This window comes from Populus nigra, chromosome 7 (assembly GCF_951802175.1).
Source record: "Populus nigra chromosome 7, ddPopNigr1.1, whole genome shotgun sequence".
Classification (NCBI taxonomy): Eukaryota; Viridiplantae; Streptophyta; class Magnoliopsida; order Malpighiales; family Salicaceae; genus Populus; species Populus nigra.
In genome coordinates, this window is record NC_084858.1 from 9,111,727 (window position 1) to 9,138,265 (window position 26,539).

General features: G+C 31.1%; 2 protein-coding genes across 2 annotated transcripts; one reads left to right on the plus strand and one right to left on the minus strand.

Annotated features, from left to right (window-relative positions):
• Nucleotides 1–12,782: 12,782 nt before the first annotated feature.
• Nucleotides 12,783–15,871, minus strand: LOC133698713 (prefoldin subunit 6). The gene is made up of 5 exons (XM_062121742.1): nucleotides 15,639–15,871; nucleotides 15,482–15,552; nucleotides 15,291–15,415; nucleotides 14,746–14,806; nucleotides 12,783–12,985 (listed from the first exon to the last, which is right to left on the minus strand). The coding sequence occupies exons 1-5, from the start codon at nucleotides 15,835–15,837 to the stop codon at nucleotides 12,929–12,931; spliced, it is 513 nt and encodes a 170-aa protein (XP_061977726.1). The 5' UTR covers nucleotides 15,838–15,871; the 3' UTR covers nucleotides 12,783–12,928.
• A 7,562-nt stretch (nucleotides 15,872–23,433) lies between these two features.
• On the plus strand, nucleotides 23,434–26,065 carry LOC133698830 (small ribosomal subunit protein uS11z-like). Its single transcript, XM_062121917.1, has 6 exons — nucleotides 23,434–23,575; nucleotides 23,979–24,101; nucleotides 24,195–24,240; nucleotides 24,533–24,618; nucleotides 25,216–25,345; nucleotides 25,809–26,065. Exons 1-6 carry the CDS (start codon nucleotides 23,573–23,575, stop codon nucleotides 25,874–25,876), a joined length of 456 nt encoding a protein of 151 aa, XP_061977901.1. The 5' UTR covers nucleotides 23,434–23,572; the 3' UTR covers nucleotides 25,877–26,065.
• Nucleotides 26,066–26,539: the final 474 nt, after the last annotated feature.

The window sequence follows — 26,539 nt, forward strand, 5'->3', positions numbered from 1 at the left end:
CTCATTCCTTATGAAAAACCACATACATGTATGTTATGGCTAGATGTTAAATTTGTAATGTTATTTTAGTTGCAATGATGAGCACGAGTACTGTCATATAAGTTGAGGTATTATTGAACTTGAGTTGAATGTTTTGAGCAAGATTGTTAAAAGTGTTAATAGAAATAATAATTCATTTCCCTTATAAAAAAAATCATGAGCATAAGTCTTTCTGATGACTAATAACTCTTATAATGCTATATATGTTACAGGTCTGTGTCACGATGCGGGTCAGCACTGATTGTGTCGTTTCACTGTTTATAATTTTGTTAGGTATTTATTTTTATATATTATGAATATTTAAAATTATGTTAATAACTTCACCTTGAATTAAACTAAATGGTATGATTGTATTCTAGCATTTGGTTGTTGAATCTCTTTTGGTATGTGTGTGTGTGTGTGTGTATTGATTATACATATGTTTTAAGTAAATGAAAAAAGAAAAGAATATAAGATGAATTGTGAGAAGCGATGTGAAAGAATCAAATGGAGAAACAATTGAATTGATGGGTGGCCGAAGGCTAATACGTGTATGTAATAGAGTTATTTGATATTGTGTTACCTAGGAGGATAAGAATAGATCCGAGAAAATGTCTAAGTTATAGGAGAAACTCTGTTGTAAATTTGGTAAACCAAAGAATCAATAATGGGATGTATTATTAGACAGATTGCACAAAAAACAATTACTCCATTACACTCAGACATGATGATTAGAAATATGAAAGTTACATTGAAATTTCAAGTCGTTACACATAACTTATCAACACATCAAACATGAAACAAACATAATACAAACAATTCTCAAACACATCCATCATCATTAAACCCATTACAATTATCTTTAGGCCCAAAACATGCTTTATATGCTAAACATCAAATTCTCATTCAATATTTCTCAAACTAAACTTAAAACATTATTTTGTAAACTCAAAATTCAATATCTCCAAATGGTGTAGTTATACATCATCATCATTAGCATAACATATCCAAAATTGAGATAAATTCAATGGTTATATCTCCTTATACTGGAACAATACTGAACTATCATGAAATTGAAGACCTACTGTTCGAAAATAACAATTTCTTATCGGTGTTTTTTTTCAATATTAACTATTTAGAATTTATCAAACATTTGGATGAACAACTTATTCAAGATCTAGATCAATCCAATGGTGAAAGAATGAGAAAATGGCCACGACTGAGACTTTTCTAGAGGGTGCTTTTCCATACATATTCCTCTAGCGATATCTCTCAAATGGAGTCTGATATTGACAATCCCTCTAGTAAGAATGTAAATAACGTTGAGAATAATAACATGTCCAAAAACATCTTAATCCAGTGGTGGACGACCAAGATATGGTTGTCGAAGTTCCTACCCTATTAGCATCCCAAAACCCAAAGTTTCCAATCAATTTATTCCTTCTATTTGTTGTTATTAAAGTTGTTATCATGCAAATAACCCTAAAATTCACAAGAACAATCATTCCCCCAAAACAAGTTTTTACATGAACCTTATAATCTTAAACTTAGAGGTTTTTTTCCCCTGGTTCAAGAACAAGAAAGAGAAACAAATTTACTTGAGGGTATGTTCCTCACTATTTCTATTTTAACTCATTTAAGTGAGTTTTAGAAAAATCTAAAAAAATTATGTCCTCCTCTTCTAATTTCTAGCTTCTTCTCTTTATTCTTCTCAAGCTTTCAAGCTCTCTAACTCTCTAAGTTTAGTCACTTAATTTGTTTTCTTAGATATAATCCTTCCAAGAACACTTCCCTTTAGTTTAGTGGTTAATACTTAAAAGTGTATTTTTATCAAGGTTTTATATCATCATTTTGCACTTGAAGTATCAATAACTCCTTAACTAGAGCATGTTTTATAATAACAAGTTTGATAATATAAGATAGCTTTAATTTATGGTAAATGCTCATTTTAAATGCAGGAATATCTCACAATTCAAAGAATTGATTGATGTGATTAACTATTGAAAGTGAAAGGACAAAGAAAAGATGAAGCTTAGAAAGGAGATACCAATTCAATTCAAATTAGAACACTGTTCAGTTATTGGGTCATATCTGGAGCTGCAGATCTTGGATTTCAGTTTAATTTATATGGATAGAAAGATAATAAATAGGCCTACAATGTTCATGAATAGTGGAAGACCCAAATGTGCCGTTTTCAAACCCAAAGTTTGTCCACAAAAGAGAAGTCAGAATCTATCCTGCAATCCAACCCAAACACTGCTCAGACTTTTACCCATAATTGGAGTTCTAGAAGGCAAAATGACATGCAATTTGGTGGGTGGAAGGAAAAGACAATTTCCAACATCTTTCATGAAGAAGACCTACTCACATTCTAATGGTAACAATGACATTTCATCCAGACAAGAGCTTGAGGGCTATCCACCACGTCCACCAGCAGCACTACTCAATATTTTAGCCATATCTCAAGCTCTAGTGATCCAAATGCTCTGAAAGTTTATGAGTGAAAAGATAAGATGATTTCCAACAACTTTCATGCGGAACACTTTGCCAAATTCGGATTGCATCAATGTCAATTCATCCAGCCAAAATGTTTGAGTGCTGCTGTCCACCAAGTCTACTAAATCAATAGTTGGCCACTACATCAATAATCAATTACCAAATGAATAGTTCTGAATTTTAGCCTATAAAAGGAGGCATTTGCCATTCATTTAGTAGTCTTAGTTCTTCATATCAAGATCATGTTCTTGCTCTCTCTTTATATTTTTGTAATGCTTAAGTTTTGCTTTCATTAATCTCTTGTTCATGCTTTTCATTTCCTTTACTATACTTAGTTAACTTATATCATGTTTATGTTCTTATATTGTTTATTAATGTTTTTCTTCTTCATAATGTCAAGCTAAGTTAATTATGTCAAGGTGAAAAGGTTTCACTAATGGTGTTAGGATAAGTATAATATAAACTCAACATGGACTTTAATGTTTATATCCAAGAAAGTTTGCTATTAACATATCTTATCATTTTTATCTTATTAATTCTTAATACCTTGCTTGTTAAATGGTTAATCTAGATTTGTGTTGTATAACACTTGGTACATCAAATACTTGATCCTTCATAGTCTTCTGCCAACATCGTTATTATGAGAGGAACTTGATTTGTTGTCAATATAAGTTAACATCATGAATACCTGATAAAATTTATAAGTAAGGTGTTACATAAATAAGATGATCAATATAATCATGTTGATAATTTATAAAGAGTTTATACTTTATTTATCTCTAATATTATTAGTGGATCCTCTAACCTTGACATTTATTTTTATCATTGTTTAATCTTCACATTTATCTTACATCTCAAAGTCCTCATCATCATCATCATCATCATCATTATTATTATTTATAATTTATATAGTTCACCTCCCTGTGGGTTCGACCCCGATCTTGCCGGTTTATTTATTACTTTGACACTCTTGCACTTGGTATAAGACATCAACTCTTTGATCGTGTCAAGTTAGCTTTGAAGAAATTGAGAGAAGACGAATAAAATGGGACAAAAGTTACTCTCCCTCTTGTTTTCCCTTTGCACTAGTCGTAGGCTATCTTTAACGGAAGAGAAGAGAATATGTTCTTAATAAAATTACCAAAATACCTTTATTAATGGCCTATGTGTCATCTTTTTTAATTTACTCAACTGTCAATAGTACTCTTGCAAAACCTTCTCAAACTTCCATTGACATTAAATTTCAGCCTAGGATAAAAAACTAAGTCTGGAGATTCCTTAAAAAAATTTAATCCAATCCAACATTCAAATTGAGAGATATAATCAATATCGTAAAACTTGACAGCCGGTATCCTTTACGCCAAAATCTAAATTTCTTGCATTATTTTATTTACTTAGATCATCATAAAATTTTCCCTTAATCTACACTCATTAAATTCAATATTACCTCATTTATCACTAATTTGTCAAAATAAGTTTTTTGGTCGGGGTTTACATATTTTCTCATTTTTCGTATTCTTTTATCCATTGAAACTTGTCATTGGTTTTGCCAACGTTATGAATTTTAACCCAAAATACATAACCCTCATTTCAACTTCAACACTACCTTTAAATTTATTCATGGAGATCATTCTCTCCCTTGCATGTCATAATTATTATTATTTCCACTATTTATTCATTTCTTTTCATACCGAGTCTCCATTACTTATTGAGATCCCATTACTTCGATCCTATGTTTATGTGAGGGTTTACATATAGACTCAAGAATCAAGAATTATTCAAACTTTAAAACTTGAGGACAAACTTATGAGCAGAAATGTAAATTTGTGCGAATATAATGACGAAAACGAAGACACGAAATAAAAACAAGAATTATTATTATTAAGAAATAACAAAAACTATGAAATTTAAGAAAATAAATACAAGAAAATTCTATTCTACCTAAATTTGAAAGAAATCAATAAAGATCACTAAGAATTTCTAAGATAAGTTTTGGCTAAACCCTAGTTCATGCAAGATCAAAAATTTCTAAATTGCTTCTCTAAGAATCCTTTCAAGATATGTGATTTTGATTCTTTAAAAAAAATGAGTGCTGAATTTCTCAAGTACAAAAATGAATATAATTTCTTGTTTGTATGCAGTTGTTTTTATTTATGTAACTTCAAGATTTTTTTTTTATTTTCCTATCAAGAATCAATTCTCTACTTCCTTGTTCTTCTATGTTTTTAATCAAAATTCCCCCAAAATACCACAAAGATGTAATCTTTTTTATGTTGTAATAGCAGAAATCCTAGAGAATAAGAAACCAAGAAAACCAAGAACACAAACCCTAGATATAACAAGATCTAAAAAAAACCCTAGAATTATTTGTAATGATGAAAATTAAAAGGATATAACCTAAAATTAATCGAGCTCTGATACCAAACTGATGTGAAATTGTCTCATAATTTAAGGTTTTGATGAAAGTTTACAACTTGACCTAACAAGAACCTTACTTTGAAATACCAAAGTTATATGGAATTAATCATCTCCACCTTATGCCTATAACAAGACACAAACGCGAAGTATATAACACAATGAAGCTGATCAATCCTTCAAAGAGTTTGCAAGTTCAATAAAAAACTTAGTATGAAAATCATTCAACCACATAAGAGAAAAAGGCACACAATATTGGCAACCTTAGGTAAAAATCCATCAATTCCAAAATAATATTGACAACTGGTTTATATAGTAGAAAGCTAACCTTAATCTGACATAATGGACCCAAACTTGATAAATAGACCTTAACACATTAAAAGCCAAAAATAACTAAAATAATAAAATAAAATGTAACCCAAATAACCCTTAAATGCTATAGTACCTACAATAAACTAAACAACAAATAAATAATAGCCCGATTAATTAAAACAAGCTCAAAGTCAAATTTAATAATTTGTTGGCAGAATTGAAGCTCAACTTCAAACGAGTGGTTCTCCCTTTTCTTGATTAATTATAAGGTTTTACCATATGTCACTAGAAAGGTATGGATGTCTACTTTCCAATGCAACTAGAATCATATAAAAGATTCATTTTACAACTCCAGTTATAGCAAAAACAATCAATGAGATGTTAGAACTGGTAGATTTGAATCTTCTTAACCCAAGCCTTTTAACTTAACCCATTGAACTCCTCGTGGATCCATTTTGTTTTAGACCTTAGAATAGACCTAATAGAAACTATTAGTGGATTGTTTCATGTCATAGCCACGATCACATCATCCCCCCTCTCCTCAAAATAATTTGACATTGAATCATCACCTACATCAAATAAAGAAAGATTATAAACTTTGAATATAGCACTAACATTATACTCACCTTGTAGATCCACTTTATAGACATTGACCCCTTTAAATGAATGTGAATGAACCATCTTCTCTAAGCATCAACTTTGATTTTCTATTTCTAGTAAAACTCTCTTTGTACCTATGTACCCAAAGTCAATCTCCTAGTTCAATGACAACTCTTTTTTGTCCTTTGTTTTCTTGGAGTCCATACTTCTCATTCTTTATCTCAACATGTTGTTGTACCTTATTAAACAATGCTTTCATCACATGTGCCTTTCTATTGGTTTTATTTAAGCCTTCGAAGCTCTTTTTTGCCTACTTTTGCCTCCAACAATATTGTATAGAAATAGTAGCGGATAATAATTTCAGATAAGCACCCCTTACTAACCACTTTTGTTTTCCAATTTTAATTGGTCTTCATAAAATTGTCTAGGTGACAATGATATGTATGAGTATGCCCTTCCATCCTTCTCAAGAGAATACCTATTTGTAAATTCATCATGCTTCGCCTTCATATCAAATTATCAAGGTCTCCCCAATAATAAATGACTAGCATGCATAGGAACCACATCACGTAAAACCTTATCCTTATACTTTCCAATCAAAAAAGAAAATCAAAACTTGTTTGATCACCATAATTTCACCATATTCATTTAATCATCGAAGCTTTTGAGGTCTATCATGTTTAACAGTGTTTAGATTCAATTTCTTAACAAGTATAGTACTATCAACATTAGAACAACTTCCACTATAAATAATAATATTACACACCTTTTTACTAATGTAACGTCTAGTATGGAAAATGTTCTCTCTTTATTGCTCATTTACCAATTTTATAGCAACTTTCTAATCATTAGCCTTTGAAAACTTATTTTCTTTCACTTTAGAATTATTACCCACAATCTCATCATTCACTATAGCCCTAATGATAGGCATTTTAACTTTCTTTTTCTTATGACTAATCATCTCATCAAACTTACTCATTAATAGTTCCATCATAGCTTCCATTCTATCATGCCTTTCCTTCATAATTTTCATGTTTATTTATTCAACACTTTTTGAAGATAGTGTTTATACTCGAAATAAAGGTTAGTAGCTAATAAAAAAAATTAATTTTTTTTTCTCATCAAACCTCACATGTTTACCTCACAATAAAATTCATTTTTCTCGTGTTTCAAACAATTTATTAGGCTTTTCACTCTAAGAGACTTGCTACGCCTTTTACCACTATATTCTCATTCTTTGGTTCTAAAAATTAACTTAACAACTTATCAAACAATTAACCAAACTATATATTTATTTTTTATATTTATAGTGTAACACCCCGTAATTTACAACATTCATAAAGGAACTTTGAGCCTTGAACTTAAGAAAACAGGTAATGTTTTTTTACATAACATCGGTGCAGTCTCTATACACAATTTATCTTTACACATTAATAAGGTTTTCATACTTTTCTTGATTACATATATAAATTGTTCTAAAAGTATTCATTTGAAATACAATAATCTCTCTCCAATGGAAGGTTAGATAGCTTAATGACATTTAAAAGGTACGGAGTCCTTCAATAGGAAAATACTTGAAACACACAAACAGAACCATAAAAATCATAATAAGCATTTGCATCATTATAATTGCTAATGTTTACTAACTATACAAGCAAAACCCATTTCTTTAGTCATTTGTGAACTTCTCAAACTTGTATCAATTCCTAGACTTAGTATATTCTCCTTCACTACTTGATAAATAAGCCTTAACACAATAAAAGCTCAAAATAAGTAAAATAATAAATAAAACCTAACCTAAATAACCCTTAAATGTTGGAGTCCCTATAATAAAATAAAAGATAAATAAATAAAAGCCCAAATAATTAAAACAAGCCCAAGGTCAAATTTATAATTTGATTGCAGATTTGAAGTCCAACTTCAAACGAATGGTTCTCTATCTTCGTAATTTACTAATGGTTCTCCAACTTCAAATTTTGTAATTTGATGTGGTAGCTAGGATCACATCATCCCATATCTCTTCAAAATGATTTGACCTTAAATCATCACCAACATTAAATAAAGAAAGATCACCAACATTGTACTCACCTTGTGATCTACTTTGTAGGCATTGACCCCTTCAAGGAATGTGAATGAACCATCTCCTCTAAGTATCAACTTTGATTTCTCATGTCTAGAAAACCTCTTTTTATGCCTATGCACCCAAACCCAAACCCAAAGCTTTTTTTCTCCCTTAGTTGAGTCTAAGTCTTTTCTCTCCTCTCTTATTCTTTCATTAAGGCTCACTTTATTTTCACTCTTTAAACTCATGACCTCACATGATTTATTTATCTCCTTGGCTTTACTTTCTCTTTTCAGCTTTAAATGTTCTTATTTAAGCCTTCAAAGTTCTCTTTTTGCCAATTTTTTCCTCTAACAATATTATATGAAAATAGTGGCCGATAATAATTTCAGATAAGCATGCCTATCTAGGTGACAATGATACAAATGTGTATGCACTTCCATCTTTCTCAAGAGAATACCTATTTTTAAATCCATCATGTTTGGCAACAGTAAATGACTAGCATGCATAGGAACCACATCACGCAAAACCTCATCCTTATACTTTTCAATAAAAAAAAAATCAAAACCAATTTAATCACAATAACTTCACCGTATTTATTTAACCATCAAAGCTTTTAAGGTCTATCATGGTTATCAGTGTTTAGATTCAATTTCTTAAGAAGTATAGTATTAGCAACGTTAGCACAACTTCCACTATAAATAATAACATTACACACCTTGTTACTAATGTGACATCTAGTATGGAAGATGTTCCCTCTTTATTGCTTCTTTACCGATTTTATAGCAACTTTCTAATCATTAGCCTTTGAAAACTTCTTTTCTTTAACTTTAGAATTATCGCCCATGATCTCATCATTCATTATAGCCCTAATGGTAAGCATTTTAGCTTCCTTTTCCTTACGGCTAGGAAATTATTGTCTACTAATCATCTCATCAAGCATTTGACACCTTTTTTAGACCAAGTAGTATGTTTACACGTCATATAATTACTAAAATCTACCTTTAGGATGTTTGAACCCAAGCATTCTTGGACTAGTCCTAGACTGATTCTTGAGCGCCATGAACTAGGTTCAAATCAACTCTCTCTCACTCAAGAGTTGGTTTTAGGTGGTATCCTACGTGTTGTGAACCACATCCTAGCCGAACCTTGAAAGTCTCAGACACCACATATCAACCCAAACTCTCGATATGATCCACGTCCATTTTTTAACTCTTGAAGCCAACATGACTCCCATGGTATATGGTGAAAAAGAAGAAGAAAAAAACCATTTTTTGTTGTTTTAGAAATTCTTGTTAATTTTATATTAAAAAAATACAAAAACAAACAAGTTTTTAAATATTTTTTAAAATAAAAATAAAAATACAAAAAGGATACCAACAGCCCTTAACTAACTTAAACAATTGATAGTTTGATATTTTGATTTATAAAAGACAAATAAGAGAATTACAGTAAGCAAATTCTGAACGGAACTTTTGATAGAACTTGTATGAGATGATGTTTTGCATTAATGGAGGTCGTGATAAGGCAACTAAATGCCCGGCAATGAACAAGTTTAGCTTTCATTGAATCACGCACAGCTAATTGAAAGAAGATATTTTGATGAAATGATCTTTGTGGAGAACTAATCCCGCTGATTGGTGAATGCCAGCAGATATCCGGAGGCCAAGTTAACAACTTTAGATGAAGATTCAAGAGAGTCACTATTTTCACGATTGAAATTGAGCGTCACATCCATATCTTAATCCAGCGTTTATCGTCATTCTAGACTCATGTAATTTGGAAATTGAGTCATATTTGAGTATGTGATTTGAAAATGGACAATTGGGTCCCCCTTTATTTGTCAAACGTCCGTCCTTACATCCACCATTCTCTTCAATTTATCCCGGGGAATTACTCGAACCCTCTTCACATTTGAGTTTTGAGCGTGGCAATACTTTGTTTACATCTTTTCAAAAAAATACAATTTACATCAATGCAAGATTTTTAATTGGTACGATTCTATATATATATATATATATATATATATATATATATATATATATATATATATATATATATATATATATATAAAGAGAGATTCCACCTAAAAATTAGAAAACGAATATACCCTTTTCTTAGATAGTACATCATACAGACTTTTCTCTAATTTTTTAGGTTGAATCTCCCTTTTTATAAATTGTTGGAGGTATTTCCTAGAGATTAGTCTCTCTATCTTTTTTTTCAAGACATGACATTCTTTAATGTCATAATCATGATCATGGTAAAAGTTACAACCTGTTAGGATTTCTTGTATTTGTACCACTCTTCACAAGAGTTGGGTATCACACAAAATCATTTCTTTAAATGGTAGCCAACATTTCAGTACATATAGTGGTGAAAGGTGTAGTCAAGAGCTTAGGAGATGTTAAATGATCACAAATAGACCATTTAGTACTATAGAATACCTTAGTATAAGACTAATGGCATTAGAGAGATTATGCTCTTTAGAAACAAGGGTGTCCTGATCTAATCACACTTGTTTCTTCTTACTTGAATATGGTTCTTCAATGCCTGTTTCACGTTAAGAAGAGTTTTTTCAATGGGAGCATACAGATGTTCTTAAAAAAAAGTAGTTGTAGACTTCACTAAGTGATTTCAATGGCAATAAGTTCGAGAAGGTTTTTCATGTTTAATATTTCCTCATTTAATCTCTAGATATATGCTATGGTGCTTTTATCCCCTCGTTGGATAATGAAAAGGAGCTCAATTGTACTTATTTTAGCTAGTATGTTAATGCTAAAATGAAAAATGAGCTTAACATAAAGATTATGAAAGATATGGATGAAGTTGGGCTGAAGGATGTGATATCACACCAAGCAAACCCATGGAATGTTATTGGGGGGAAATTTGCATATAGCATCACTCTTTTATGTTATAAGCTCTAAGATGCTTTTGACATTTTGTATTTGCTCTCTTGGATCTGTAAGATTGTCATAGTTATCTAAGTTAGCTTTGACAAAGACATCATATTTGAAGAGATGAGTGTGTAACACTAGATGACATAGTAGAGTCTCTCACTTGTTCATCGTGATATCCATCCTAAATAGCTCGTGCAATTAATGTTCTCATCTTGTATATGAGTCTTTTTCGACGAGGAGCAAGCAAGCGAGATTCAGAAGAAGATTAATGGCAATAGCCGCACTAGTGGCTAGGTCTTATTGAGAAATGCTTTTCATAGTGGAGTATCGTCATTTTATCATGTTCCTTTAGAAAACTAGAGTTGTTTTTGTGCACCTAATGCATGTAATGGAGTTGTGCGTTATATTTTTTTGTTGATGGAATGGAAAAGTGCTAAGCTATTCCTATATATACTAAAATAACATTATTGATTACTTACAAGTGATAAAGAGAGTTGGTGGATATCTAGAGGTGTATAAGTTCCTATAATAAAGAGATTAGTTATTCTCTCATGTCTTGAAGTTACGCTAATCATGGAAAAAAAATGGTGGCAGATAAGATAAGAATGAACTAGTTTTTTGTTTAATTCTCATAAATAGCATCATTGATGAAGTCATGAAAAACTTCATATATAAATTGGGTTTTTCATGGCTACATCCTTGGCACCAAACTAGTCTTGAACATAGAATTGTCTCTTTCCTTAATGGTTTCCACAAAACAACTCTAATGTTTAAGTGAATATTTGTATGAGAATAAAATAATGTACAATAAAAAAAATATAATGAAATTATAGGAAGTGTGTATCTAGATGTTGTGCATCAATGCCTATGAACTTATATGACTTATTTTATAATTATTTATGGTTCTTGTAATTGTTAAGTGCTTGATGATTATTTTTAGAATTGTTGGGTTAATTGCCCTTAAATGATTGAAAATAACTTAGCTTTCTTATCTTATGACCAAATATTTATAAACCTTGATCACATCTACTTATCTCTAAAGAGTAATGCTGCAAGGTAAAGAAGATGGTGATTGCACAATCATTGGTGTAGAAATGTGGTGATACTTTCCATAGAAAATGTGATGTCTAGAATGTGTTGTTCAATCCCGATAACAGAAAAATGCTTGGAGGTTATTGCAGTGCCGAAAACTCTACATAGAAAAGTGTGGGGCTTGGTGACTGAATAAAATGCATAGAAATGTGTGATGAGCAAGGATAACCTAGCTTGGTACAGAAGAAGAAAGGCAAAAGGAGAAGAGAAACTCCAGCAGTTTATATTTGAATATTTATGTACCACCAGCCACTAATCGATCTTTAGGCCGGAATTTCCAGCACAGGCCCAGATTTAAATAGAGATGGAATTCAGGTTCATTATTCCACTTTTTAGAAAAATAGAACGGTTGGAAGGTGTATAAAATTACTTGCAATTGTGGGATCCAATAATTTTTAAATTAATATTGAAATTAGAAATAAATAAATAATGCATAATGATGGGATTTATTTGTTGTTGGGCATGTAAGAAACATGAAAAATGAAAGTTGTAGTTGAATTTGAAAAACAAGATGTACGAACTTAACTACTTTTCGACCATTTTCAAGGGTTAAAATTTTTGAACTGTCATTTCGTTTTTATTTTTCAATTTGTATTACTTAATTTTTTTAATTTTATATATAATGGGATCCAGTAATACCCATAATTTTACAAACTCCTATCAAACATTCTTTAACACTCCATCCTTGAATCTTACCTCTAAACAATTCCTTCCAATTTTTTGACCCCATTCCATGTTAACCCTCTTTGACTATTCCCTTTCCTAAAGAATTAGCAAACAAGATTAAAGGGGGTTAAAATTTGACCCCCTTCAATCTAAAAACGAAACACAACCTAAGGTGTTGTAGCTTTCAAGAAATGATAAGTAGTTTTATAAAGAAAACAATATTTCTGGCACACAAACTTGGAACATATCATAGTGATTAGAGAGAGTAGTGAAACGTTGTGAAAGACCTCTAGCACGAAAGTATACACATTAAATCCTCTAAAAAAATGTCACAACTGACAAAGTGAACACACCTAAGATGGCATATCTATGCCTTGGCTTTGCCAGCCTGGAATGATTGGATCCTCTGTTGTAACTTGAAGATCTGCAAGACATCAAAATCATCAAAAACGTAAATGGTCATTGATATATATGATCTGCAATGGATAACGCTCTAATTTTGAAACCAAAAGTCATGGTGCAATATACAATGGTGAAGTCTACATGACAGCACAAAGGAAGTTTATAAACCAGGACTGAGATTCTATCTTTCACTCTCCACTTCTCTATCCTCTTGAACCATGAATCTACATCCTATTTGATTATTTTAATTCTTTAAAGAAAATGCATGCAAGCTAATATACCCTAACCAACTGATGTTTACCACCACTTAACAACATTCCCCCAAGCCACAATCAGGAAAACAAATAACAAAATGCAGGCATCACCCCTCGTACAATTACTGAAAAAGTAACTGCGAGATGATAGGCATGCTGAGATGAAACTGGACCATGGTTTCAATGCGTCAAATATTTTTTGTAAAGGTGGTTGTTGATGATGACAGTGAAAATGAATGGACATGAAAAGAATAACATGAACATTTTTTTCTAAAAGACAAATCATATTATAAAAACACCAAGCAAGCTCTAGGTGAGCAAGCTGGGAGAAAAGACATAATTAAGAGCAAAAAAAGAGCGCAGAAAAGGTCCTCAAGAAACAGAGGACCCAAAACTTTAAAGGTTACAAGCATAGCAGCACCATGTCATAAGAAAGTCCACACAAACCCCCAAAGTCAGCTCCCAAGAACCAACAACCAGAAAAGAAACAATAATAGCAAAGGCCTTTTTTATCAGTGATCAAAGAAAAATGCAAGTTGACATAAGAAAATGGCTGTCAAGGCACCAAGAACTACAAGCTTATTACAACTCCACAAAGAAGGCAATATACATGACACTACAATGATGATCAAATCTAAATACAAATAGCACAAACAGCAGCGTAAATCAATCCTCCTGACAGCTAGATAGTAGCTGTCAGGAGAAATCCAAAAGCTCTAGCTAGAAAATCAGAATACACCAAGATGAGAATGACAAGCGCAGCGGGCCTAAATCACAAAAAACAACACCTCTAGATAAAATTATGACTAGAAAGGGAGAGGTTCAAGAAACCAGCAAGGAGGCATCTAAAATAAACTGCAGAGACTTCTATGAGAACCAGTTGGAGACAGCACAGAACACAAATAAACACCTAATAAGCCACACACCAAGCTGGATAGTTTGATGCAGACAGCAAGAAAATCAACCATTACAAGACAGAAAAGGTCATCCTTAAAGAGCAACCAAAGAACAAATTGAAGCAGGCAATCAACAACACAGAGATTGAACCACCAAATTAACCAAAGCTTTTAAAGTAAAAGTTTTGGCCTGAGACTAAACTAGATGCAGAAGCTTTGCAAACTTGGAAAGTGCATTAACTGCTGAGAGAGAAAGAGATTGGTCAGAGGAGATATCAAGACATGAAGTGGAAAAATGTAGTCACAACAGCATCTTACAAGAAATTAGAAAGAAGCCATGGGCAGAAAATGTTGATGAACACAGGGAGAGAGAGAGAGAAAGCAGCAAAGCGAGGCAGCCAAAACAAGTCATCTAAAATAAACCAAGAATAATAGAAGACTCGTGTTTTTAACTTTAACAAATAAACCGGTATCAGATTTCAAAAATTTGGCTGCCACAGATGTGAACTTTAACTATATAACCAGTGACAAATATCAAAGAGAGCATGAACGACAAGTGCCATATGGAGAGGCATATGACAAGGCACTTCAATAATAAACTGGATTAAGCAAAAGAAAGGAAAGCCACAAACCGCGTCTTTCTTGCTGTTTTGCTTCTCTTCCAAATCTTGAAGAGTTCCATCAAGTCGCTTCCTATATTGTGAAAAGTTCCTTATTAGATTTGTTTCCAATATTCAGTTTTACCCATTGTACAAGCAAAAACAATACAAAAGAAAAGGGGTTTAAAACAAAATCTTCTGCAAGTTGGAAATCTTTATACTTTATTTCTTGTTGTTGTTAGTTTCCGCAAATCTCCCTTCTACAAGAGGCCTAAGCAAAGCTCATAAAATTTAAACAGCAGCAAATAGACATTGTCCGTTGAATAGGTATTTCCGTATTCAAGAAATGACAGGAAAAGAACACTGGATCGGTCCAACATATGACAACTCAAAGAGTTATGTCGGTACAGGCTAGCGACCACATTTACTGATGGTAATTGAGCACTCGTTACAGAATAAACAAAACACAATAGGCACAAATCTCGATCCAGATGTGATTAAAAAAAATTAAATTATCAGTAAATAAGAAAGAACAGCCCACGAAAAAACGAAGAATATAGAAGGGAAAAAAAACATACAATTCAGCAGAGATGTATTCGATTCTTTTGCTCACATTAGCATTAGCCTCAGCCAAGTCTTGCTTCACAAGTACGGGACCAATTAATTTGTAAACATTTGCACCTTCATTCAACAAGTCCAACTCCTATACATGAATAAAAACCCAAATCAGATAAACCCCCTCCTCCCAAAAAAAAAAAGTTAGACCTACCTTGAGGACAAGCTCGTTCTCTCCAAGCTGGATAGTGTACTTTTTCCTGACTTGATGATTCTTCGCAATATCTGTAATAAACAAAGTTAGCTAGGGTTTTGGAATCAATACAGCAAGATTGGTGACGTAGGGATTTTATTTTATTTTATTTTATTGCCTTTTTGGAGTTTGCTAAGATCATTCGCTTTGTTTTCAAGATCTCGCTGCAATTCTCTAATGGCCGCTGACGATCCCATCCTTTTCTTTTCTTTTCTTTTCTTTTCTTTTGGTTTGCTCTCCTCTCTTTCTTCCGCTCCCGCTCCTGCTCCTGCTGCCTCTTCTCTTTTATTTTCCCCCTCGAAGTTTATACGGCCCATGTCCTGGCCCGAGAACCAGGCTGTGGACCAAGCACATTCCACACCAGATTAAGGAATGTTTGATTTCAGCCTGCTTTTTTAATTTGTTGTTAAAAAAAAATTAAATGAAATTAATTTTTTTGTTTTTTTAATTTTTTTTAATGTGTATATATCAAAAATAAATTTTAAAAAATAAAAAAATATTATTTTGATACTTTTTTTAGTAAAAAAACACTTTAAAAAATAATCATTATTACACTCTTAAACATTGTTTTAATAAAAAGTGTAGTTGGTTCGATTGGCGTGCCTTTTATTTATAATTTAATTTAATTTTTTTTACTTTTATTTTTTATATTTAATCAATTAAAATGCATGTAAAAGTTTTTTTTTGTTTCAATATTAAGTATGTTTAAAAACATGTAAAAGTCATGTGTACACCAAAATAAAAGTCGGGTAAGTTTTTGGACTCTTACATAAGAAACTAAAATCCAATTTAACCTAACCCAATCTAATCTATTACAAAAAATAATCATAAGAAAAAAATGAGTTTTAACACCACATAAAAATTATTTAAAAATAAATAAATTAAGAGAAGTTTGAGTTTCTCAAATAAAGGATATTTTTATCATTGTAAAATAAAGATAAATTAGATAATGACATGAAATATCAAGATATATCGAGAGCGATTAAACTTTTAGGGATTTATCATTCTAAAATATAAAGGCAAGTTGAACTAAGTTTTGTATGTGTTTATAGGAAAAATGGCTCCATATGCTCTTATATTTAAAGGGTTGCTACCAATATATTTCTAAACTTTGAATTGCATTCAATTACATCAAAAGGTTACTATATCTCCAATCTATTTTTTTGTTAGATTTCTCTTTTCAAAACTAACCAAATCACGACATATGACATATGACTTGTATGTGATGAAGTTAACTTTTTATAAAACAAAATACCTTTTATTTTAAACTTATTTTAATATTATATCAAAGTTTGTTACATTCAGAAACTATACTTTCACGTCAAGTGTTTATTAAAATGTTAGTATTAAAATTAAGAATTGAATTTTAACTAGTTATTTTCTTGATTAATCAAAAAAATAAACCTTGTTAAAAATACTAAAACTTTTATTATGAAATTAACAATCAAGTTGTAATAATTACTTTTTTATATAAATATCACGCATGATGAATTTTGATAAAAAAATAATTACATTAACTTATTTTAACAAGTTTAAAATTAAAGGTATTTTGAATATATAAAATTTAACTCACATCATATAATGTTGTTAGTTCGGATGGAAATATCTAACAAAAAATAAATGAGAAATACAAAAACTTTAAGGAATAAATTGGATGCAATTAATATTTAAGAATTGATTGGACACCAGTCCTAAAATATAAGATAGATGGAGCTACTCTTCCTTTCCCTATTTTTTTTTTTTTACATTTCTAAATTTCTCACCTATAAAACTCACACACATACTCTTTCTTTCTCTATATGTGTATGTATGTATGTATCATATTATTATTATAAATCTTAGGTCAATATTGAGACTATTGACTATAAAAATTAAAAACAAATCTCTTTCATGTTTGTAAAACTTTTTAAAAAGGAATTGGTCTAATAATCATTAGTGTAAGAAAATATTCTAAACTTTCCAAGTTTTCTTCCCTATAAAACTCAAAAACACTTTCTTTGAGAAGTTAGGTAGCACCATAAAAATAACTAATTGCATGAAACTTGTTAACATGTATAAGTTTTTTGATTATAGAAGAAAAATTGCCACCTAAGGAAGCCATCTTCATTAGTTAAAAACATGATACAACATATTCTTATTAGTCAATAAAAAAATTAAATAATGATAACACTTACACATTGTTTGACGAGTTATGTTCCTATCTTGGCAAGCTATTGTCAGGTTGGTCAAATAAATTGGTCAATAAAATTTTTGTCATTTATAAACATTTCAAATTCTCCATTGTTCCTATAAATTTCAACACATTAAATTTCATACTTTCACTTTGGTTATTTTAGCATAAAATTATACATATTTCATAAAACACAACACTTTACAATTTCTTTTAAATCCATTTTGATAACCACTAAAATTCTCCATTATACATTTAATTCCACATATTCTTTTATTTCTCTTATCAACTTACAAAACTTAGAACAACATATGTTAACTAGGTATTTAAGTTCATTCTATCTCATTTATGATTTGTCCTGGCTACCATTTTCAAGCATAATTATTTCAACACTAACAAAACATACAAGTCCAATTAGTTAATTCATACACAATTTAATCATTTTTTTCTTCTTATCTATATTCAACCCTTGGTAAGCAAATATTTCATGTTCTATTCTTCTATTTGTTTCATTTGTTCTATCTTATTAATTTTCACACACCAGCAAACCACAATATTTATTTGATTTCCTACACATTCATATGTAAAATCCTTTTCATTTATAATTCCATAATCTATCATTTCATACAAATACAAAACATACATTATTTATATTTAGCTTAAGGTTTGTTCCTTTACAATTTTCTTATACATACACATTGAATAACTATAAATTTCCATAAAGCTTAGCAAGTTTCTTAACTTCCTTACATGTAACTATTTTCTCTTAACAAAATTTTATCTTAGTACCGAATCCTAGGCTTTCATATTAACTTTTAACCACCATCAGCGCAATATCAAAATAAGTTTTCATCTCCTCAGTTTCTTTCTCACATGTCCAAAACCCATTGTTTCCATCCAAAATTTCTCTTCCATTTGTTATTACTCTAGCCATTACCATGCAAATAGACCCAAAGTTCACAAAAACAATCGTTTCCTAAAATTTTTTACATAAGTTCTTGACATGTAAATTGAGGGTTTTCATCTTCTCATCAACAATACAAAGAAAACAAGACAATATAATGTAACATCAATTTACCTTTATTAGCTTAATTTGTGAGTTTCTTTTTAATTTTTTTCCTTAAACTTTCTTCCTCCTTCAACAATACTTGTTTCTCTCTCTAAGTTTTAACCCTCCATTGTTCTTTATATTCTAGTCATTGTTGGTGTAAGTCTCTCTACAAAACTTAACTTCTCATATCACTAACTTAATCTCTCACCAATGTTTCATAAAGAAAGCAAAGAAAAGGAGGAGTGAAGGAAATTTTTAGTCCTCTCTCCCTCTTGGTACTGCTGGAATTGTTGGTCATCATAAGAGAAAGGGGGAAGGGGCTATTCTTATTTATTTATAAAAATACCACTACATAATCTATATGTTATTTTTTGTATTTTTTGTCTGATCATAGATACTCTTGCGAGGCCTTCCTAGTCTTTGATTGACCTAAATTTTAAACCCAAAATAAAACAATATAGTTTATATTAATGTTTCGGTCATATAAGTAAAAATTCAAGGCGAACCAATTCTCCACCTTTCAAATCAATCCCAACACATTTTATTGAATTTTCATATTAGCTTTCATAAAGTTACTTTGGTTTCTAACTCATCTATTCATACAAGCCTTATCACATTATTTTATCAACACATAAACCACTAACTTATTCATCTCTTCCAAACATTTAATCAAACACATTATATACAATTTATTCAACCTCTCTTCTATATAGCAATTTACATATTATATACTACTTTGAGAATAATATAATCAACCTAAGCTTCATAAGATCATCATATCACACACAAACCAACTCAAATGCACCATTAACACCAAGTCATGTTCAAAATTGAAACCTTTTACTCTTAAGCATTCATGCCCTAACTTACATCAACTAGGCTACTAGTAATACCCTTTTAACCATAAAATCCCAAAGAATTTAATGGATGTAACAATTACACTATCCTATTCAAAACACACATAATCTTATATTTTTCAAAAATCTTGTCAATAATAACCCAAGCATATAACAAACCAAATCACCATAATCATACTCAATTAAACTCATATGTCAATATATAATACACAATTAATATGCAATTTTCAGAATTTCTTTAAATTTCAACACTAAAACCGACCATCCTGGTCTATATCCCATGGTTGACCTCAACTCCTTCAATTTGTTTTTTAATTATGTTATTTCTATGTAATATCGCTAAGGATTACTCAAACCAGCAATTCTATAAGCATGTTTTCACTATAATAAGTTCAATAAGAAGTATTATTTCCCTTGCCCAATTCTCAATTGATCATATAGCTATTAACTAGACTAGGGTTGAACCAGAATATTTTAACCCAACTGAAACCTTCTATTTCCTCTTCGCTCATCATCATTTTTTAAGAATTTGTTTAAAAGAGCAAAACTTTTTTTTTCTACAAGTTCATGCCATTTATAGTTAGTGATCATAATATTTGAGATTGCTTGATTTTTATTGTCCACATTGCCTTTGTTTAAGATTTATTGTGAAATCCTAATCAAATCATACTTTGCTTACAAGTTTATAAGATAACCATTTATTCCTCGAGTGAATTCCATGCCTATAAAAAATATGCATTAGTCTGCTTTTTGATTTTCCTATTTCTAAGATTAGATGTTGCAAAAGGCAAAACAATGTTTTATCACAAAATTAATTTCCAGCCTATTTTCTTTGCAACATTTCTATGCTACCAAATAATCAGAAACTAGATATTCCATACACCTCCATTATTGGTTTGTATATCTTAAAACAAATTTCTTAGTGTTTACCATTTAAAGGTGAGCTAATTTATGTTTGAACTTCAATCCATACCGTACATAATATCCATTAGTTACATATTTTTCAAATTCAATTAGTCTATTGAATCATAATCATAAGCTCTGATACCAACTATAACATCTCAAAATTTTTATCAATTTCAAATCTTTGAACGGTCAAAATAATGAAAAATAGGGTAATTTGTTTTTTTTTAAATACCTGTGATAAGATTATTTACATAACTATGATAAGCTTACAATGTTTTTCCAACAAGGGAATGACCATAAAAGTCTAAATTGCAACACCAAGGTTATGGTGAAAGAGGAAATATACATGTATCATAAGAAAACATAGAAAATAGAATAAGCATATCCTTTTTCAATATCATTAATATTTTTATTACAACTCTAGCAATAAATATAACATAATTAATCCCTTTTTATAGTATGTTGAATATGTGTCAAATCTCTAATTTGTTACTTTCTCTTCATCATCCAAAATTACCATTTTCTTCGGTGTACATTTTAAACTATCACCGCCCTGGATAACTTAAAATCTTGTCAATTATGTTTTCCATAATTCTTTTCAAATAATTATAACTCATACTTTAAATCAACAATATATATTGTCTCATTTTTTTTAGTAAAAAACACAACTCATACTCTTAATTAACCATATTACTTGATTTATTTCAACACTCCTAACTTAAGATTTATATCAATTTTTCATTCATTAATCGATTTCAATAATCATAACTCTTGCTTCAATCCCATTAAGAATTTGTTAATATCACACCATACTCATTATTGATTCCTTGATCCATCTAATTCCTTTTTCTCATACTTTAATTCAACTCATGGATTTATTAATCCATTCCCTATTCAAGGCTTATACCTTAAGATGCCATACTTGTTTACCCGATTCAATATCTTTAACTCGACCCTATCTAAAATATAGAATTCATTAACCTAATTCTATAAACATGATTTTTCTTTTAAAATGATCATGTTCAATTATCCAATTTAATATATTTAACTCGATCTTATCTAAAATATAAGATTCATCAGCTCAATTCCATAAACATGTTTTTTCTTTTAAAATGATCGTGTTCAATTACCCAATTCAATATCTTTAACCCAACCTTGTATAAAATATATGATTCATTATCTCAATTCCATAACATGAATTTTCCTTTAAAGTGATCCTGTTCAATTACCTAATTCAATATCTTTAATTTGACCTTATCTAAAATACAGGATTCATTAACTCAATTCCACAAACATGGTTTTTCCTTTAAAATAATTGTGTTCAATTACCCAATTCAATATCCTTAACTCGGCCTAACTTAGTTATGAAATTTATAAAGTCAATGATATAACCATTAATTTTACCTTACAATGATTGCATATATCAACTAGATTCCTCAAGTTATTTTGATAGTCAAAGCTCATATTTTATGTCTACTATATTCATCCATTATTTAGCTTGAGATTTACATCAATCACGTTTACTTATTCATTTTAATGATCGGCATTCAATATCTTATATCACTATGTATTTATTGATATATTTCAATAACCTTAGCTTGGAATTTACATCGACCATATTCAATGGTCCATTTTTAGTATTTGAGACCAGTATTTTATATACACTAGACAATCATTACTTTATTTCAACACTTATGACATATACTGTACATCAACCATGTACTCATCAATTCATTTTGATAATTTTGGTTTATGTTCTACATCATCCATGTTCATTAATTATTCTTATTACATGCAACTTGTGCTTTTATGACACTCTTTACCGTTGCCATTATGGCCATCTTAAATTTCAATTAACAATCACTATTATAAAGGTATGTTTCTATTCATGGTATTTTCCCATCTCAAAGGCATAATTCATTTGACATCATTCCTGCCTTACATGCATAATTCATTTGATATTATTCCCCACCCTAATTCATTTGATATTATTCCCCACCCTGAAGGCATAAATCATTTGATATCATTCTCACCCTGATGACATAATTCATTCTTCCATTTTAGAAACATAATTCAACCATTCTAATTCAATTTCATGATTACAACATGATATAAGTATCTCAAAATTATTAATAAAGTTGTACAAAATTTAAAAGGACAAGGTGTCATGCACCTACTTGATCCCTGTTAACCAAGCTTCTCATGTTACAAGTCCTGCACTTTCCGTTGTCTCTCCTATTCATAAAAAGGGATTCTTTAACTTAGTATATTATTTACTTTTCCTCAAGAATTTCCATTCTTGTCTATAAGATTTTGCCTTTTATAAACATTTTCAAACCTCCGTTCCTATAAATTTCAACACATGGAATTTTCATATTTTCACTTTGGTCGTTTCCTTTTTTTCATTAAATTTTTACCATAAACTTTTGCATATTTCCTAAAACACAACACTTTACATTTTTCTTTAAATTCATTTCGATAATTATTAAGATTTTTCATTATAAAAAAAGGGCTAATCTTTCCCCTACCCGTGCAATTCAGTCTCTAATTCTTTAAATAAAAAGCAATATTTGTCTATTATTCAAATTTAGTCTCTATAGTTTCAATTGTTTTAAATCAATAAAATTTTATTGAATTTTATCAAACTAAATATTAATTGAGCAACGAGTTTTTTCTCTCAACACTTGGAAATTCAATAATCTATACACCTAACATCAAGCCCAATTCTAAATAAACAAAATTTTAAAGTAATAAATATAAAAAATTAAAATCAAAAATTAAAAAATATTATAAATTATTATTGTAATTCACACCAAAATAGATTTAGGTTACAAACAAACTCCTCAACTTTTTTTTTTCTTATTTTTAAGAAAATAATTAATTAATTAATAAAATATTAAATGCCCGCAAACTCCAAAATTTAAACAGCCAGAACCCTAACCCATCCACTACATAATACATATAATCGCAGCCGCGTTACATAGCTTCGGTATTTCCTTCTTCTAAGGTTTTCTTCTCGCATTTCACAGCCTCCTCAGAACTAATCTCAATCTCGCTTCTTCGCAGCCATGGTAAACCGATGCCCCCCCCCTCTCTCCGCACTCTCGCTTTCATATACCTTGCTTCGTTTTTATATTGTTCATACAGTACTGTTCTTATAGAGACCATAGATCCGTGTATCGATTTATTAACAGATTAGAGTATTTAGTTATCTTAGTTTGAGAGGCTTTATCTCGTTTAGGTACTCAAATTCATGAAAACCTTTTTGTCTGCTTTGACTGTCATATTAGTTTGAAGTGTGAACTTTGAATCTTATTGAGGGACATTTTGAATAGATTACGATGTTATTTCTGTAAAATTTATAGAATGTAGAATGTTGGGTCATTAACAGCCTGGGTTTTAAGAGTTGAACATTTAAACTTTGTTTAGTATTTGGAAGATTTCTAACTAAAGTTATTGTTGTTTTTTCTTTAGTCATCAAGGAGAAAGACTAGAGAGCCAAAGGAAGAAAATGTGACCCTTGGACCCACTGTGAGGGAAGGGGAGCATGCTTTTGGAGTTGCTCACATCTTTGCATCATTTAACGATACATTCATTGTGAGTGTACAAAAGATTTCTTGATACTTTGTCAAGTAGCATTACTTGATATTCACTTTTGTGATTTACTCCCGTTGATTGTTTCGACTGCAGCATGTGACTGATCTCTCTGGAAGAGAAACCCTTGTACGCATAACTGGTGAGTGATGCCTTTTTTTTATGACAATTATTCAGGAATTCCACCTATGTGGGCTGCTGTTTTTTATGCAAGTGTAGGCTGGCTAAATTGCTCTATTAGCCAGTGGGGCATGTAGTTGGTTTGCTACTATTTTGTTTTCCTCCCAAGATTGACTTTTGTATGTAATTGTGGCCTTGTACATATTTGGCTTTTTTTTCCCTTAAGGTTTTGGGAAATATTTGCATGCACAGGATTGGTAAACCCTAATTATATATGCCTTGCAAAGTTAATAATCCTCTCTTTCCTAAAACAGGTGGAATGAAAGTGAAAGCTGACAGAGATGAGTCTTCACCATATGCTGCCATGCTTGCTGCCCAGGATGTGTCACAGAGATGCAAGGTCTCAATTTTTTTTTTAAATCATTCTTATCCGGTGTTCTTTAGGGGCTAGGGGAGGTTGCCTTCATTTCTGGTACAAGCTCCTTCTGTGGCCAAAGCCAAGCTTGGTGCTTTTCCTAGTGCTTAGGTGAAGCAATACAATCTTGCAGTGCCTGAACTGTGAGGTGTCTTTCTAGTGCCTAGGTAACTGCCCCACCAGTGCCAAGATGCACTTGAGGCTAGCATCTCATTGGTTTAGTAGCGCCTTGCTATATATTACATGTGTGGCCCAGAAGTTTAGATGGCCCTGGTCATTTCTTGAGTAATCAGAGTGCATCCAGTCTTAAGACAAAGCCAGGAAGCGTTTTACTTTGTTTTCATTTTAATACTACATATATTATCTCATTTTAGGGCCTTCCTTATCATTTAAGTGGTGTTTTGTGTCAATCCTTTTGCACCATTTCTCTTTGAGCTATTCAATATTTCAAATTTTTAAGTATCATTGTTAACTTGTAAAATCAAACAATTGTATTGAGCATTAGAATTTTTTAATTTGTAAAGCACCATAAGCTTAACTTTGAAATTATTATTTAACTAGTTTTTCTTTGTTATGAAGCAGGAACTTGGCATTACTGCCCTTCATATTAAGCTTCGTGCTACTGGTGGGAACAAGACAAAGACACCTGGTCCGGGTGCACAGTCTGCCCTTCGTGCCCTTGCTCGTTCTGGAATGAGAATTGGTCGCATAGGTAAGCCTTTTTTCTGTGTTTTGCTTTGCTTTGTGCAATCTAATGATGTGTCAATCAGTTTTTTCCTTGTTGGTTGCTTGTGGCGCAAATCCTGGGTTTATTGGTCCATCCACCTACAGCTTATCTGTAGGTTGTGCTTATTGTCAGACCCCATTCCATGATAAATTTCTCTAGTAGAATTAGGCACTTGTGCATATCTCGTATACCAGTGTTTAAAATTTTCATTTATAAGCTGTTTGCTTTAAACAAAGGATTCTTAGCTATAAGATTTTCCTTTTTCTCCTTCCAATTTCCTCAATTTATCTTGTGGATTTTGTTGATTTCTAGTCTCTAGAGTGCACAAGTGGGTGAGAATGTGTGCTTGACATAGTTTTAGTTTTGAACGATACTTTTAGTTAGTTACATTTGCAATGGGATTCTAAAATATTAATGTTATTTTTTTTTCCTTGGTTTGATGTTTTAGAGGATGTGACTCCAATTCCAACGGATAGCACTCGTAGAAAGGGTGGTAGAAGAGGGAGAAGGCTTTAATCTTGTTACTTCGGTGGACTGGACCTGTTTTTATTTTGTTCCAAATGGAGATTTGTTACTTGGATTTTACTTAAAGTTGCTTCGCAGTTTCAGAACTGCTGTTTAGATTTTCTCATTCACCTTTACAATGATTTATGTTGAACTTAAAAAGAGGTCCTCTTGTGAAGTAGTTGGAATTTTTCTTTGGTAGATCATATGAAATGCTCCACAGGGTCTTAGCTATAAATGTCCCTGTTAGGTTTGTTGAAATGATACTTTCAACCTGCCAATAGCAATAGCATTTCTCTGGGGCCTATTTCTGACTGTAATTATGGTGGTGGCCTTAGATGAGATGAGTTCCCGGGAAGGGTTGCGTAAATCCGCATTGACGCAGTTGATGCTCTATGGTAGCAATTGTTGATCAGCAAAGCAACATGTTCGTCCAGGGAGAGTCTAGTTGAGTAATATGAAGAAGCATTGCTCCATGTACTGTTGCGCGGAATTTCTTGGAATAAATATCTACTTAGAAAATTGCCCGCGCTTCGAATAAGAGCGTTTGATAAACACAAAAGGCTACAAAATCCTAGATCCGTGGATCGCTTTTTGAAGTCAAATTATCCTTGGTTTAGTTTTATAGAAAGACACAACAACGGAGTAGTTTTTCAACATCCTCTAGGGATGAGC